The following is a 12371-nucleotide window of genomic DNA, read 5'->3' as shown; positions in this document are numbered from 1 at the left end:
ACATACCTATAGAAAGCCTTTGGATTTTCCCTAATCCTACCAGCTAAGGACTTTTCATGTCCCCTTCTCGCTGCTCTTAGCTCTCTCTTTAGATCCTTCCTGGCTACCTTATAACTCTCAATCGCCCCAACTGAACCTTCACGCCTCATCTTTACATATGCCGCCTTCTTCCCTTTCACAAGGGATTCCAATTCCTTATTAAACCACGGCTCCCTCACAAGACCCTTAACTCCATGCCTGACTGGTACATACTTATCAAGGACACTCAGTGAATAAAAATGTTTTTCACCTTCCACGAACTGAAGTCCAGCCAAACCTGTGCAAGTATTTCAGACTAAGTTCCGTTAACCCATTGGCCTTCATGAATGCTGACTTGTGAAATGCTCACCCTTGTTTCCAAATTGTCTTTGGCTTTTCTCCTTCCTATCTCTGTGACCTCTTCCAGCCAACAAAAGTCTGAGATCTTTGTGTTCCTCGTTCTGATCTCCTGTGAATCCCCAATATTAATCATTCCACTGTTGGCAGACCTGTCTTTAATTGCTGAGACTCCCAAGTTTTAGAATTCAATCACTAATCCACTCTGCATCTCTTTCTTTCTCTAAGATATTCTTTAAAATCTACCTCTTTGACTACATTTATGGTCATCTGTGGTAATCTCTCCATATATGATTTTGTGTCCAAGTTTTCTTTGATGATAATCCCTGCAGCTTCTTCCTATGTTTTAGTGTGTTAAATGTAGTCAAGATTAGAGTGGTGCTGGAAAAGCACAGCAGGTCAGGCAGCATTGGAGGAGCAGGAAAATCGACGTTTCGGGCAAAAGCCCTACATTAGGAATGTGGCAGGAAGCTTTGGGGGTGTAGAGATAAATGGGAGGGGGGTGGGGCTGGGGAGAAGGTTGCTGAGAGTGCAATAGGTGGATGGAGATGGGGGTAAAGGTGATAGGTCAGAAAGGAGGGTAGAGTGGATAGATGGGAAGGAAGATTGACAGGTGTGACAGCTCATGAGGATGGTGCTGAACTGGAAGGTTGGAACTAGGGTAAGGTGTGGGAAGGGGAAATGAGGAAAGTGGTGAAGTCCACATTGATGCCATGAGGTTGAAGGGTCCCAAGGTGGAAGATGAGACATTCTTCCTCCAGGCGTCGTGTGGTAATGGAGGATGCCCAGGATCTGCATGTCCTTGGCAGAGTGGGAGGGGGAGTTGAAATATTCGGCCACAGGGGTTGATTGTGCGGGTGTCCCGGAGATATTCTCTGAAGCGCTGTGCAAGAAGGTGTCCGCATCGGTAGAGGAGACCGCTTCTGGAGCAACGGATACAATAAATAACGTGTGGAAGTGCAGGTGAAACTTTCAGGGATGTGGAAGGCTCCTTTGGGGCCTTGGATGGAGGTGAAGGAGAAGGTGTTGGCGCAGGTTTGCAATTCCTGCGGTGGCAGGGGAAGGTGCTGGGAGGAGAGGGTGGTTGTCGGGAGGGCGTGGACTTGACAGGTAGTCGCGGAGGAAACGGTCTTTTCGGAAAGCAGATGGGGGTGGGGAGGGAAATATATCCCTGGTGGTGGGGTCCATTTCTAGGTGGCAGAAATATTTGGCGGATGATGCGATTTATGCAGAGTTAGTGGGGTGGAAGGTGAGGACCCGGGGGTTCTGTCTTTGTTGCGTTTGGAGGGGTGGGGTTCGAGGGCAGAGAAGTGGGACATAGATGAGACGCGCTGGAGGGCATCTTCAACCACATGGGAGGAGAAATTTCAGTCTTTAAAGAAGGAGGTCATCTGGTGTGTTCTGTGGTGGAACTGGTCCTCCTGTGAGCAGATGCAGCGGAGGCGGAGGAAAATGGGTTAGCATTTTTGCAGGAGGTGGAGTGGGAGGAGGTGTAATCTAGGTAGCTGTAGGAGTCGGTAGGTTTGTGGAAAATAATAGTGTTGAGTCAATCATCGTTGATGGCGATGGAATGGGAGGGAGGTGTCAGAGATGGTCCAGGTTAATTTAAGTTTGGGGTGGAATGTGTTGGTGAAGTTGATGAACTGTTCAACCTCCTCGTGAGAGCACGAGGTGGCACCGATGCAGTCATCAATGTAGCAGAGGAAAATGTATATAAATGTAGGTTGTTTATGATTTGCTGAAGCTAGGAGACGGGGTTGGCCACTGCCCAGAAATGTCAGTGTAGTACGAGTTCTGAAGAGCATGTTAAGGTATATTGTTGGGGTGGAATGGAACAGAGCTTGTTGTGTATGACAGAGAGACCATGCTGCCAAAACAAGACTTTAAAAAAAATGTTCCATTGCCTAACACAAACATCAAGTTGATGAAAATAAACAGTGTGTCAGTTGCTGATTACATTTCTGAAAAAGTTACAATCCTACACATTCTGTTTTTTCATGCTCAAAAAAACGTTTGCACAAACTGTTAACAAAATGTGTAGAACATGTGAAAACTGTAAAACATCAGAATTAGCACTAAGTGAAACAGTGACGTAGCAGTACAATATTCAACATGTTAAAACAGGAAACAGAGAAAATATTTATCAGTAAACTGGCCCAGCTTACTGGTAGTTGATCTCACTGATATGTTAATTCACTAGAAAGAATCCTTTGTGCGCATTTCATTTTGCATATTCAGGCTTCATGATATACTGAGACTATTGAATAGGCAGTGGTAAAGTGGCTAGCAATCTAGAGCCCAAGGTTATTGTTCTTGGGACATGGTTGGTGAAATTGTAATTCAATAAAAATCTGGACTTGAAGCTAGCCTAATGGTGACCATTGTCAATTATTGTAAAAACATATCTGCTTCACCAATGTCCTTTAGGGGGGAAATCTGACACCTGACCTGGTCTGATTTATGTGAGAGTCCAAAACACAGCAAAATGATGACTCAAACTTAACTAACCACCCTCTGAAATGGCCCTAGCAAGCCACTCAGGTCAAGAATGACTAGGCATGAGCAATAATTGCTGGGTCAGCCAGTGATGTCCACATCCCAGCAATGAATTAAAAATCGCAAAGTAGGTAAATGTGCAAGTAAAAAGAGGGACTTTCAACTTTATTTTCACATACATTTTGTGAATTATAGTGATTTGTTAGAATTCCTTAATTATAGAAAATAATTTGGTATTTTTTAAAAGAATAATCTTTCTTGGGATGTCGGTATCACTGACAAAATGAGCATTTGTCCTGTATCCCTAATTGCCTTTGAGAAGGTGATTGTGAGCAACCTCTCTCACCAATGTAGTCCATGTAATGTAGGCATCATTTGGTATTATCAGTGAGGAAGTGTCATAATTTTCCAGGATTAAAGATGCGGGTTTAAAAGATGCTGTCAAAAATATGCCAATTTGTTGCAGTGCATAAAGATTCATAAGAATGGAGATAGTATGCACTGTTGCTATGGTGTGAGCTTGCAAGTCAAACTTGAAAAGTGTTGTGCTATTCTGACTGTAATTAATTGTTTGTATTAATTATCAGTTGGCAACATTGAATATTATTTCTTCATTATAGTCTTTCCTTCTGGGTTCCTGGGTGCTGTCTGCAGTTATGGACTTACTGTTAGTGGAAGCCCTGCACCATACATTTGATATGTCTGTGAACATCTTACCATCTGGTTTGTAAGTTAATACTAACTTGTTGTTTTATTTTGTTCCATAGAAATTGCAAGTTACTTATGCCTTCTTTTCGCCTGATTCACACTTCCCTAATCTACTTAAGGATCTAAGTAAATAATCTCACCTGACACAAGTATTGTAAACAGGGGATCCAGAATTCAGGGGTCAAAATTTCTGAAAATAAGGCTGGGCTAGGCGATGGGAAGCAATTTTGAAAGTTTAGAATTCTCCATTAAGAAGAGTTGTGGGTTCTGATTTGCTAAGTATTTTCAAGTCTGAGATTGATGCATTTTTGGGATTCGAGGAATCTGGGGATAATGATGGAGAAGGCTCAAGAGGCAGTGAATTAGGCCTACTCCTAGTTCTTGTGTTGTTGTGAGTGTTGTATTGCTAGGTTTTAGATGAGATTTTAAAGAAACATTTGCATTTGTATAGCAACTTTTGCTGCCTTAAGATGTTCCAAAGTTCTTTACAACCTTTTGAAATGTAGTCACTATTGTAATATAGTGCAACAGCCAATTTGCCCATAACAGCAGGACAGTATTGGAAGATAATCTGTTTCAGTGATGATGTTGGCTGGGAAATAAATTGGTCAGGATCTCCATCGCTCTTCTTTGGAATATCCATCGGATTCTTTTCTGTCCACATATAGGGGCAAACAGGATCACAATTAAATCTGTCAACGCCCAAAAGTGCAACACTCCCTTAGTGCTGCATTAGGAGTGCCAGATCAGAATTTTATGTTCAACGTTCTGTATTTGAAACTTCAAGTTTCTGTCTTGGGTCTAGGCACCCATTGAGCTACTGCTGATTCTTCATGTGTTTAGCAGAGGCTCCTACAGGTGAATATTAAAGAATTCATGACAATTTTTGATAAAAGGCCTACAGTTTTGGTCATATTTAATTTTAGATGCAATAATAAACCAAGGGCCTGTCAGTCTTCTGGCATGAATGTTAAAAGATTCAATGACATTATTTCAAAGATGTTTTCTTTGGTATCCAAACCTAGTAGTTATCGCTTAACCAACATCACTAAAGCAGATCATCAGATCATTATCATATTGTTATTTGTGTGGCCTTGCTAGGTGCAAATGAGCTACCATGTCTCCTATTATTATGCCAGCGACTGTTCTTCAAGTAAACTTTGTTGGCCACGGAGCACGTTAGGGCATTGTAGCTTTGTGAAAGGTGTTATATAAATGTGGTCTTTCTTTAAAAGAACCCAGAAATGATGCTCCATGAATTTCTTATATCTCTGAACGCTATGATGTCTCTGATGATGGACACCATTGCAAAAGATTAATGCATTTTTATTTGTATCCCAAAATGGAGCTGGGATAGTGAGTATTGTAGTATGTTGAACTAAGTTTTGCTTATTTCAAATTGTAAGGTTGTACGTTTCACCCCCTTTCTGTACATAACGTGTCAATAAATCACCTTTATGATGCACATTCTTAAATGGAATTTTTCTGTGAAATAGTTGGTAATGTGGGTTGTAAAATAGTCTTTGAGTGCTGCATATTTGTCAAATATACAAGGTAAATTCAAGTGTCAATTTAATTGAATCACACATTACAAATATGACCATTGTTGTAACAAATATGCAACCATTTTCACATTTGCAAAGCAGCAAATTGTCGAAGACCCATTGATGTGAGATCAAAAATCCATATGATTGGTCAAAGCCATTTAGGTGATACATCCAGGGATGCCGTACTGCAAACTTTGCCCATGAAAACAGCCAATGCTCTTTTAGACTGTTCCAGTTATTATTGCCTTAACAGTTCCACCGAGAAAACTGCTACAACTGTTGATCTGTCATTGTGTGACAGAGATTCCCCTGAGATCTGCCCTAAATTTGCATTATATGAGTTTGAACTCATATCCTCCAGTCCTGATTTTAATTTGAAGAACTGTTCCAGAATTAGTTTGTTGTATATTTCTGTTAAATCCTACTTCCTGTCTAAGCTAAAAAGTCAAAATATTATTCTTATTCACACACTTACATTAAGGATTAATCTTCATTTCTGCATAACATTCAGGTTAGGCCCTTGTTTCCTGGTCATGATAACAGGATGCATTGGGCCAAATCCTTGAAAAAGAATGGTGAGCTGATGATGTGTCCATTATTACCATGTAAATCAAGCAGCAAATTCAGGAGATGAAAAGCAGCAAAATCAATATTAAAATTTCAGATCTTACTGCTTGATTTGATTTACAATGTTGTTTTCTTCATACAAACAGCATCTCCCCTTCAGACTCCCCATTATTGATAAAAACCTGCAGAATTTGCAAAATAATTGTCCATTAGATAAGCCATTGAAACTAAAGGCTGATAATTGATTGCATAAATACCCTTTTACTAATCTGCTACTAATGAATCACCTCAGCCCAGAATGTAAGCAGTTTAGAATGGTGAATCTCATTCTTCTGGCAATGAATTCTTAGAAGTTATTTTCTCTTGCTCTCTTAATACTGTTTTCCTTTCTCATATTTTGTACTTCTTTCTGTTGTTGGTTACACTTTAATTTGATCTTGTTCAGTAAGGGAATCAAATGTTATGGAAAAGGACAGGAAAATGAATGTGAGGAGTGTTGACTCAGGCATGTTTCTATTGAATAGTGGAGCAGGCTTGAGAGACAAATGATCTACTGCAGTTCCTGTTTCTTATAGTCTTCTGATCACACTATTTTCTTTTCCATCATTCTTCTGTCTCTATCTCAGTCTTGAAATCCCATCATTTAAGAAGATAACTGTTTCTCCTATTGTTCACTGAGATTGTAATTGTCCTTTTGCCCACAATGCATTGATATTAGATCAAGCCTTCAGTAGATTATGGGTGAAACTTTTTTCAAGCTAATGGGTGAAGGCTCAAGTCTCACTAAGGAGCCATCAAGCGAGAGCTCATTTTTTCAAGATTTGAACTGAAGAGAGTATTGTACATGTTACATGTCACCTCTTCTGACTTGATGATCCAGTAACATGATGGTCAATAGTTAAATTACAAAGATGCATCATTTCAGTATCAGATGTTCAAGTGATGTGTAAGCATTTATTCAGGTTAGATTTGGTGAGAGCATTTAACAGAGCATTTTATAGAATTACATTTGCCTGAAGCCCTGACTAACTAACTTTCTTCCACCAGCTCCGTCAGAACAGATAAATTGATCATTCTTGTGATTGTGTGTGGGGTGTGACATAGCTATTGCATTTCTGTAGTCACCCCTCTTCAAAAGCATTTCATTGTGTAACATACTTTGAGATGACAGGACACAATATAAATGCAACATATTTGTCAATTTTCTCTTTCGAATTAAAGGTATGTCTCATTGGCTTTCATTATTTACATGTCACTGATGTTAATGTTGCTTAATGAACGGAAGCTCCCAGTTCTAAAGCTTTTCCGTCGTACACTCCGCAGATAGTTCCGATAGTAGATGACACTGATCACTCTGGCTTGAAAGTGCTTTGACACTATATAGTACAGGATTATATCAAGGCAAGTGCTGAGATTCATCAAGAATGTAGTGAAGGCAGCCCAGGGATTGAAATCGGTGTGGCCACTTTGTAACAGTAATAAAACAAAACAGATATGATAGGGAACGAAACAAACTAGCACTTGAACAATGAGTGTCACAATTATTTTGATAGATTTTTCTTTAGTTTTTGGCTTCAGTTTAGATGTTTTTCCTTTAAGAAGATTGTTGATGATGATACAGTAACATCCAATCATAATGAAAAGGGGCAGGAGAAAAAAGAAAATCACCCGGATAAAGTTCACACTGTTTGCTTCTTTGAGGTGTATGATGTCAAGCATTTTTAGGCAGGTTGTGAAGTTTGAGACCTTGTCAGGATCATTCTTTGAAAACATAAATGGCAAAACAGACACAGTGGTCATTATCCAGATTCCAATACAGCTTGCTGCAGCTTTGCCAATGTGGCGAAGTTCCTTGCTATGTTTGGGTTGGACCACTGCCATGTAACGGTCGACACTGATGAAGGCTAAAAGCCACAGAGCAATGCTGGGGTAAAATATAGTAAGGGCAGCATTGATGCGGCAGAAGACGTCACCAAAGGGCCAGTAATTCTTCCCATAGTAGATCATACGGAAAGGCAACAATATTACAAAGATGAGGTCCAACAGTGCAACATTTGTCATATATATGTTCACAGACGTGCCTTTTTTGGTAGTGCAACTGAAGACCCAGATAGCGGTCACATTAACAGCCAGCCCAATTGTGAAAAGAATGCTGTAAAAGATAATTGCTCCTATTCTGAACTCCGGAGGCTGCAGGTCCACGAGGTCATTGTTCTCTAATTGCATGTTTAGAACGTTGGTTTGCAACTCTCATAACCCTGGAACGTAGATGCATGAACAAAAAAAAAGAATGTTCAATAAATGCTCGTATATAGCAAGCACAGCCAAAAAAATATTCCATTTGCTCCAATAGTCCATATTGATATTTAGGCTTCACACACATCTCTTCTCGCTATTTATTACCACTCCTCTTCATTACATCTGTTGGAATTCCCTCTAACCCGTTCTTCCTCATGGTTTATGTATTTCCTGTAAATTCATCTCTGCTAGTTGTCACAAACATTCCATATTGTATAAAGTTTTATAATCTCAGCACCCTCTGGCTAAAAAGAATTTCTCCCGAATTGCCAATTGGATTTACTAGTGACAATTTTAAATAGCCCCCAGTTACAGTCTGATCTTTCCCCAAGTGAAAACTTTTCCCTCGGTGTATCCTATTAAAAGCTATTCGTAACCTTAAGGAACTCCCCACTCAGGCTTCACTTTTCCCTGTTCAGGCCGAATTAAACTTGTTTTATTAACCTGAAAAGCTTCCTAAGGTAAGAAAAGTCCCTTTATCATAATCCAGTCTTCATGCTCAAAATTCATATCAGAGCATTTCAGAACAAATTAATTAGTTTTGAAGTGCAATCAGAACTTCTGGGTCAGCAATGGCATCATCCAATTTGCTTCTAGGTTCACAACAGCAGCAAATATGTGGAGGTGCCGGTGTTGGACTGGGGTGGACAAAGTTAAAAATCACACAACTGTGTTATAGTCCAACAGGTTTATTTGGAAGCAGTAGCTCTCGGAGCACTGCTCCTTCATCAGCTAGCTGTGGACCTGTGTCTTATGATCCTGCTGCACAACTACCGGATGAAGGAGTAGTCCTCCAAAAGATAGCACTTCCAAATAAACCTGTTGGACTATGACCTGGTGTTGTGTGATTTTTAACTAACAGCTGCAAAAGCAGAGTAACAAGGCAAATGTTGATAGTGATGAGAGTTAAAAGCTATAAAAGTCGAAGGTTCTCACAGCAAAACCACCTAATGTTTGGAACATACATCCTGCTGTTAATACAATTTTTATGTGGCCATTTATGGATACCACCCTCTCTGCCAATAAGATGGAAGCAAGGGTGGACCCTTTGCCAGGATTCACAGCAACAGTTTACTTGACACCAGAATCCATTCAAGAAGAATGTGTAGCTAACAGAACATATATTAATAACCTCAGTGAAGTCTTTTGTTAAAGACACCAACTTATAATTTTGTAGTGCCTCTAAAGCACCATTTAGAATATACTGCCTTCCTAAATTATTTCTTGTTGATTTAATTTAAAATCTTCAAATACATGACCGAAACAATACCAATGTCTCCAGGATCATTTCTCTAACAAAGTACAGTGTGTGTGGAATAATTATGTAATGCAAACAAAATAGGTAAAATCAATCTAGTTATTTACAGCACAGTAGTGTCCAGGTGTGTTTGCTGGGATTACCCAATCAAATCCATCTTGACTAGGATGTCTCCATGGACATTTGTACTGTGAACAGTAACTTGAAAATTCAGCTTTATATAAGCTTAGTGCAGTATTCTGTCTGTGTTATCTAAATAGCTAGTCTCTGGAGTGTCAGGGCTGGTGGGGGTGCTGAGAACACTTGATTCAGTCAGACTCAGAACTGTCCAGTGGAAAATTTGATTGCCCATGAATTGGTGGTCACATTTTCTGACAGATAGTGACTACAGCCATGTTGGTCCCTGTTAAGTATCACTGCGTAAGGGAGCTGAGCTAATATTTGAAGAGATCAGAATTATGAACCCAGCTTTGGTTCAACATCAGTCTGGTTAATCAGCTATTGTATGAAGATTGACCAGAACATACAGAAAAAAAATATGATAATCTTATATATCTTATCAAATAAAGGATGTTACAGTATATTAAAAGAAAAGCCTTTTATCTTTCATAAAATACCACCACAAGTGAACTAGATTGATTTGCGATGTCAGATAAGTTCATTTTCCATCGGATTGCTTGACTTACACAGTGAAGTGAGTGATTGCTGGTTCTTATCGTGTATATAACCCGCTTTTGTAAAACAATGTTAATTAAGCTAAGTATAGAAATGAAAATGCATTCACTGGAGAGACTATAACTCTTCCACAGACAACATTGGATTGAATTTGAATTTTGCATTGTTACTGTTGGAATGATACATTGTAGAAGCAGATTATTTAGCTCAATGTGTTAGTGCCAGAGCTATCCAACTCTTATAATACTTTAATCAAACAGATGTTGATAAACAAACAAATCAAATTTGGTATAAATAATTTGATATATATGGAATGAACTATTGCATTCTGCAGCTTTTTGATTTTTGAGGGGCTGGTTTAAAAGTTGGACTTCGTTAAAGCCATTTTCAAAAATTATTGTTCTGGAACTCTAGGCCTTCATAATGAAGTACAGTTCAGCGTTTATCTTTCTGAATATCATTTTCTGCTGCTCAAAGCAAAGATTACAATTGGGAGTATCTTTAAACAAATAATTCCACGTTAAAATGTAGTATTTGGATAATCTTACCTCAATTGGACTGTCCAAGACAACAAAACGTCCAGATGCCAGATTTGAATAAGTAGTTGAATGTAAAGGAAATGTGTGTTTCCCCTTGATCTCGTTATGTTTCGCAGGCTTCTAAAATAGTAGTGAAGTGTTTGCAGATTGCTGCATTTGTTAAGAGCGGAAGTACTGTCACAAACGCCTAAGCTGAGCTTGACACTGGTCATGTTGGGAACTGTGCAGCTTCTTTCAAGATTAGTTGCACAGACTGCCTTCCTCATATTAGACTCAAAGAAGATCTTTCGATTCTCCTGTGTGGCTTTTAGATTTTTGTGTCTATTTCATATTGTTTCAGCAACAGTATCAAAGTACTGAACTTTGAATAAAAGATTGTTTTTTGAAAACTTGCTTCTTGTTTCAAACAAAGCAATCACTTAGGCAAGGAAACAAAGCATAACTCTCAGATATGATTGTACTATTCTTTAGAAAATGTACTTTGTTTTTTTCTGTACAATGATAGGAGATCAAAAGGAAAAAAAATACAATTTCAAAGCTTTAAAATCTTGACCATTTATAGAGTCATAGAGATGTACAGCATGGAAACAGACCCTTCGGTCCAACCTGTCCATGCCGACCAGATATCCTAACCCAATATAGTCCCACCTGCCAGCACCCGGCCCATATCCCTCCAAACCCTTCCTATTCATATGCCCATCCAAATGCCTCTTAAATGTTGCAATTGTACCAGCCTCCACCACATCCTCTGGCAGCTCATTCCATATACGTACCACCCTCTGCGTGAAAAAGTTGCCCCTTAGGTCTCTTTTACATCTTTCCCCTATCACCCTAAACCTATGCCACCTAGTTCTGGACTCCCCAACCCCAGGGAAAAGACTTTGCCTATTTATCCTATCCATGCTCCTCATAATTTTGTAAACCTCTATAAAGGTCACCCCTCAGCCTCCGACGCTCCGGGAAAACAGCCCCAGCCTGTTCAGCCTCTCGTTGTAGCTCAGATCCTCCAACCCTGGCAACATCCTTGTAAATCTTTTCTGAACCCTTTCAAGTTTCACAACATCTTTCCGATAGGAAGGAGACCAGAATTACATGCAATATTCCAACAGTGACCTCCCATGACCTCCCAACTCCTGTACTCAATACTCTGGCCAATAAAGGAAAGCATACCAAATGCCTTCACTATCCTATCTACCTGCGCCTCCACTTTCAAGGAGCTATGAACCTGCACTCCAAGGTCTTTTTGTTCAGCAATACTCCCTAGGACCTTACCATTAAGTGTGTAAGTCCTGCTAAAATTTGCTTTCCCAAAATACAGCACCTCACATTTAGCTGAATTAAACTCCATCTGCCACTTCTCAGCCCATTGGCCCATCTGGTCAAGATCCTGTTGTAATCTGAGGTAACCCCCTTCGCTGTCCACTACACCTGCAATTTTGGTGTCATCTGCAAACTTACTAACTGTACCTCTTATGCTTGTATCTAAATTATTTATGTAAATGACAAAAAGTAGAGGGCCCAGCACCAATCCTTGTATCAATCTACTGGTCACAGGCCTTCAGTCTGAAAAACAACCCTCCACCACCACCCTCTGTCTTCTACCTTTGAGCCAGTTCTGTATCCAAATGGCTAGTTCTCCCTGTATTCCATGAGACCTAATCTTGCTAATCAGTCTCTCATGGGGAACCTTGTCGAATTCCTTACTGAAGTCCATATAGATCACATCTACTGCTCTGCCCTCATCAATCTTCTTTGTTACTTCATCAAAAAACTCAATCAAGTTTGTGAGACATGATTTCCCACGCAGAAAGCCATGTTGACTCTCCATAATCAGTCCTTGCCTTTCCAAATACATGTACATCCTGTCCCTCAGGATTCCCTCCAACAACTTGCCCACCACTGAGGTCA

General features: G+C 39.7%; 2 protein-coding genes across 2 annotated transcripts in view; one reads left to right on the top strand and one right to left on the bottom strand.

Moving 5' to 3' along the window:
* The window catches only part of ubac2 (UBA domain containing 2), a 266984-nt gene that overhangs the window by 57699 nt on the left and 196914 nt on the right, over positions 1 to 12371 (top strand). The window contains exon 4 of the mRNA XM_060825853.1: positions 3492 to 3598. Within this exon, the coding sequence (XP_060681836.1) occupies positions 3492 to 3598 (107 nt within the window). The remainder of the gene's footprint in view (positions 1 to 3491; positions 3599 to 12371) is intronic.
* Positions 5139 to 10594, bottom strand: gpr18 (G protein-coupled receptor 18). Its single transcript, XM_060825854.1, has 2 exons — positions 10473 to 10594; positions 5139 to 7951 (listed from the first exon to the last, which is right to left on the bottom strand). The coding sequence occupies exon 2, from the start codon at positions 7917 to 7919 to the stop codon at positions 6939 to 6941; it is 981 nt and encodes a 326-aa protein (XP_060681837.1). The 5' UTR covers positions 7920 to 7951; positions 10473 to 10594; the 3' UTR covers positions 5139 to 6938.

Source organism: Hemiscyllium ocellatum, chromosome 6, assembly GCF_020745735.1.
Source record: "Hemiscyllium ocellatum isolate sHemOce1 chromosome 6, sHemOce1.pat.X.cur, whole genome shotgun sequence".
Lineage (NCBI taxonomy): Eukaryota > Metazoa > Chordata > Chondrichthyes > Orectolobiformes > Hemiscylliidae > Hemiscyllium > Hemiscyllium ocellatum.
The sequence above is the reverse complement of the archived record's forward strand: the minus strand, read 5'-3'. Positions and strand labels throughout refer to the sequence as shown.

What these genes read in the sequence shown, in the direction of transcription:
- gpr18 (XM_060825854.1), bottom strand. Translation starts at nt 7,919, where the DNA reads ATGCAATTAGAGAACAATGACCTCGTGGACCTGCAGCCTCCGGAGTTC.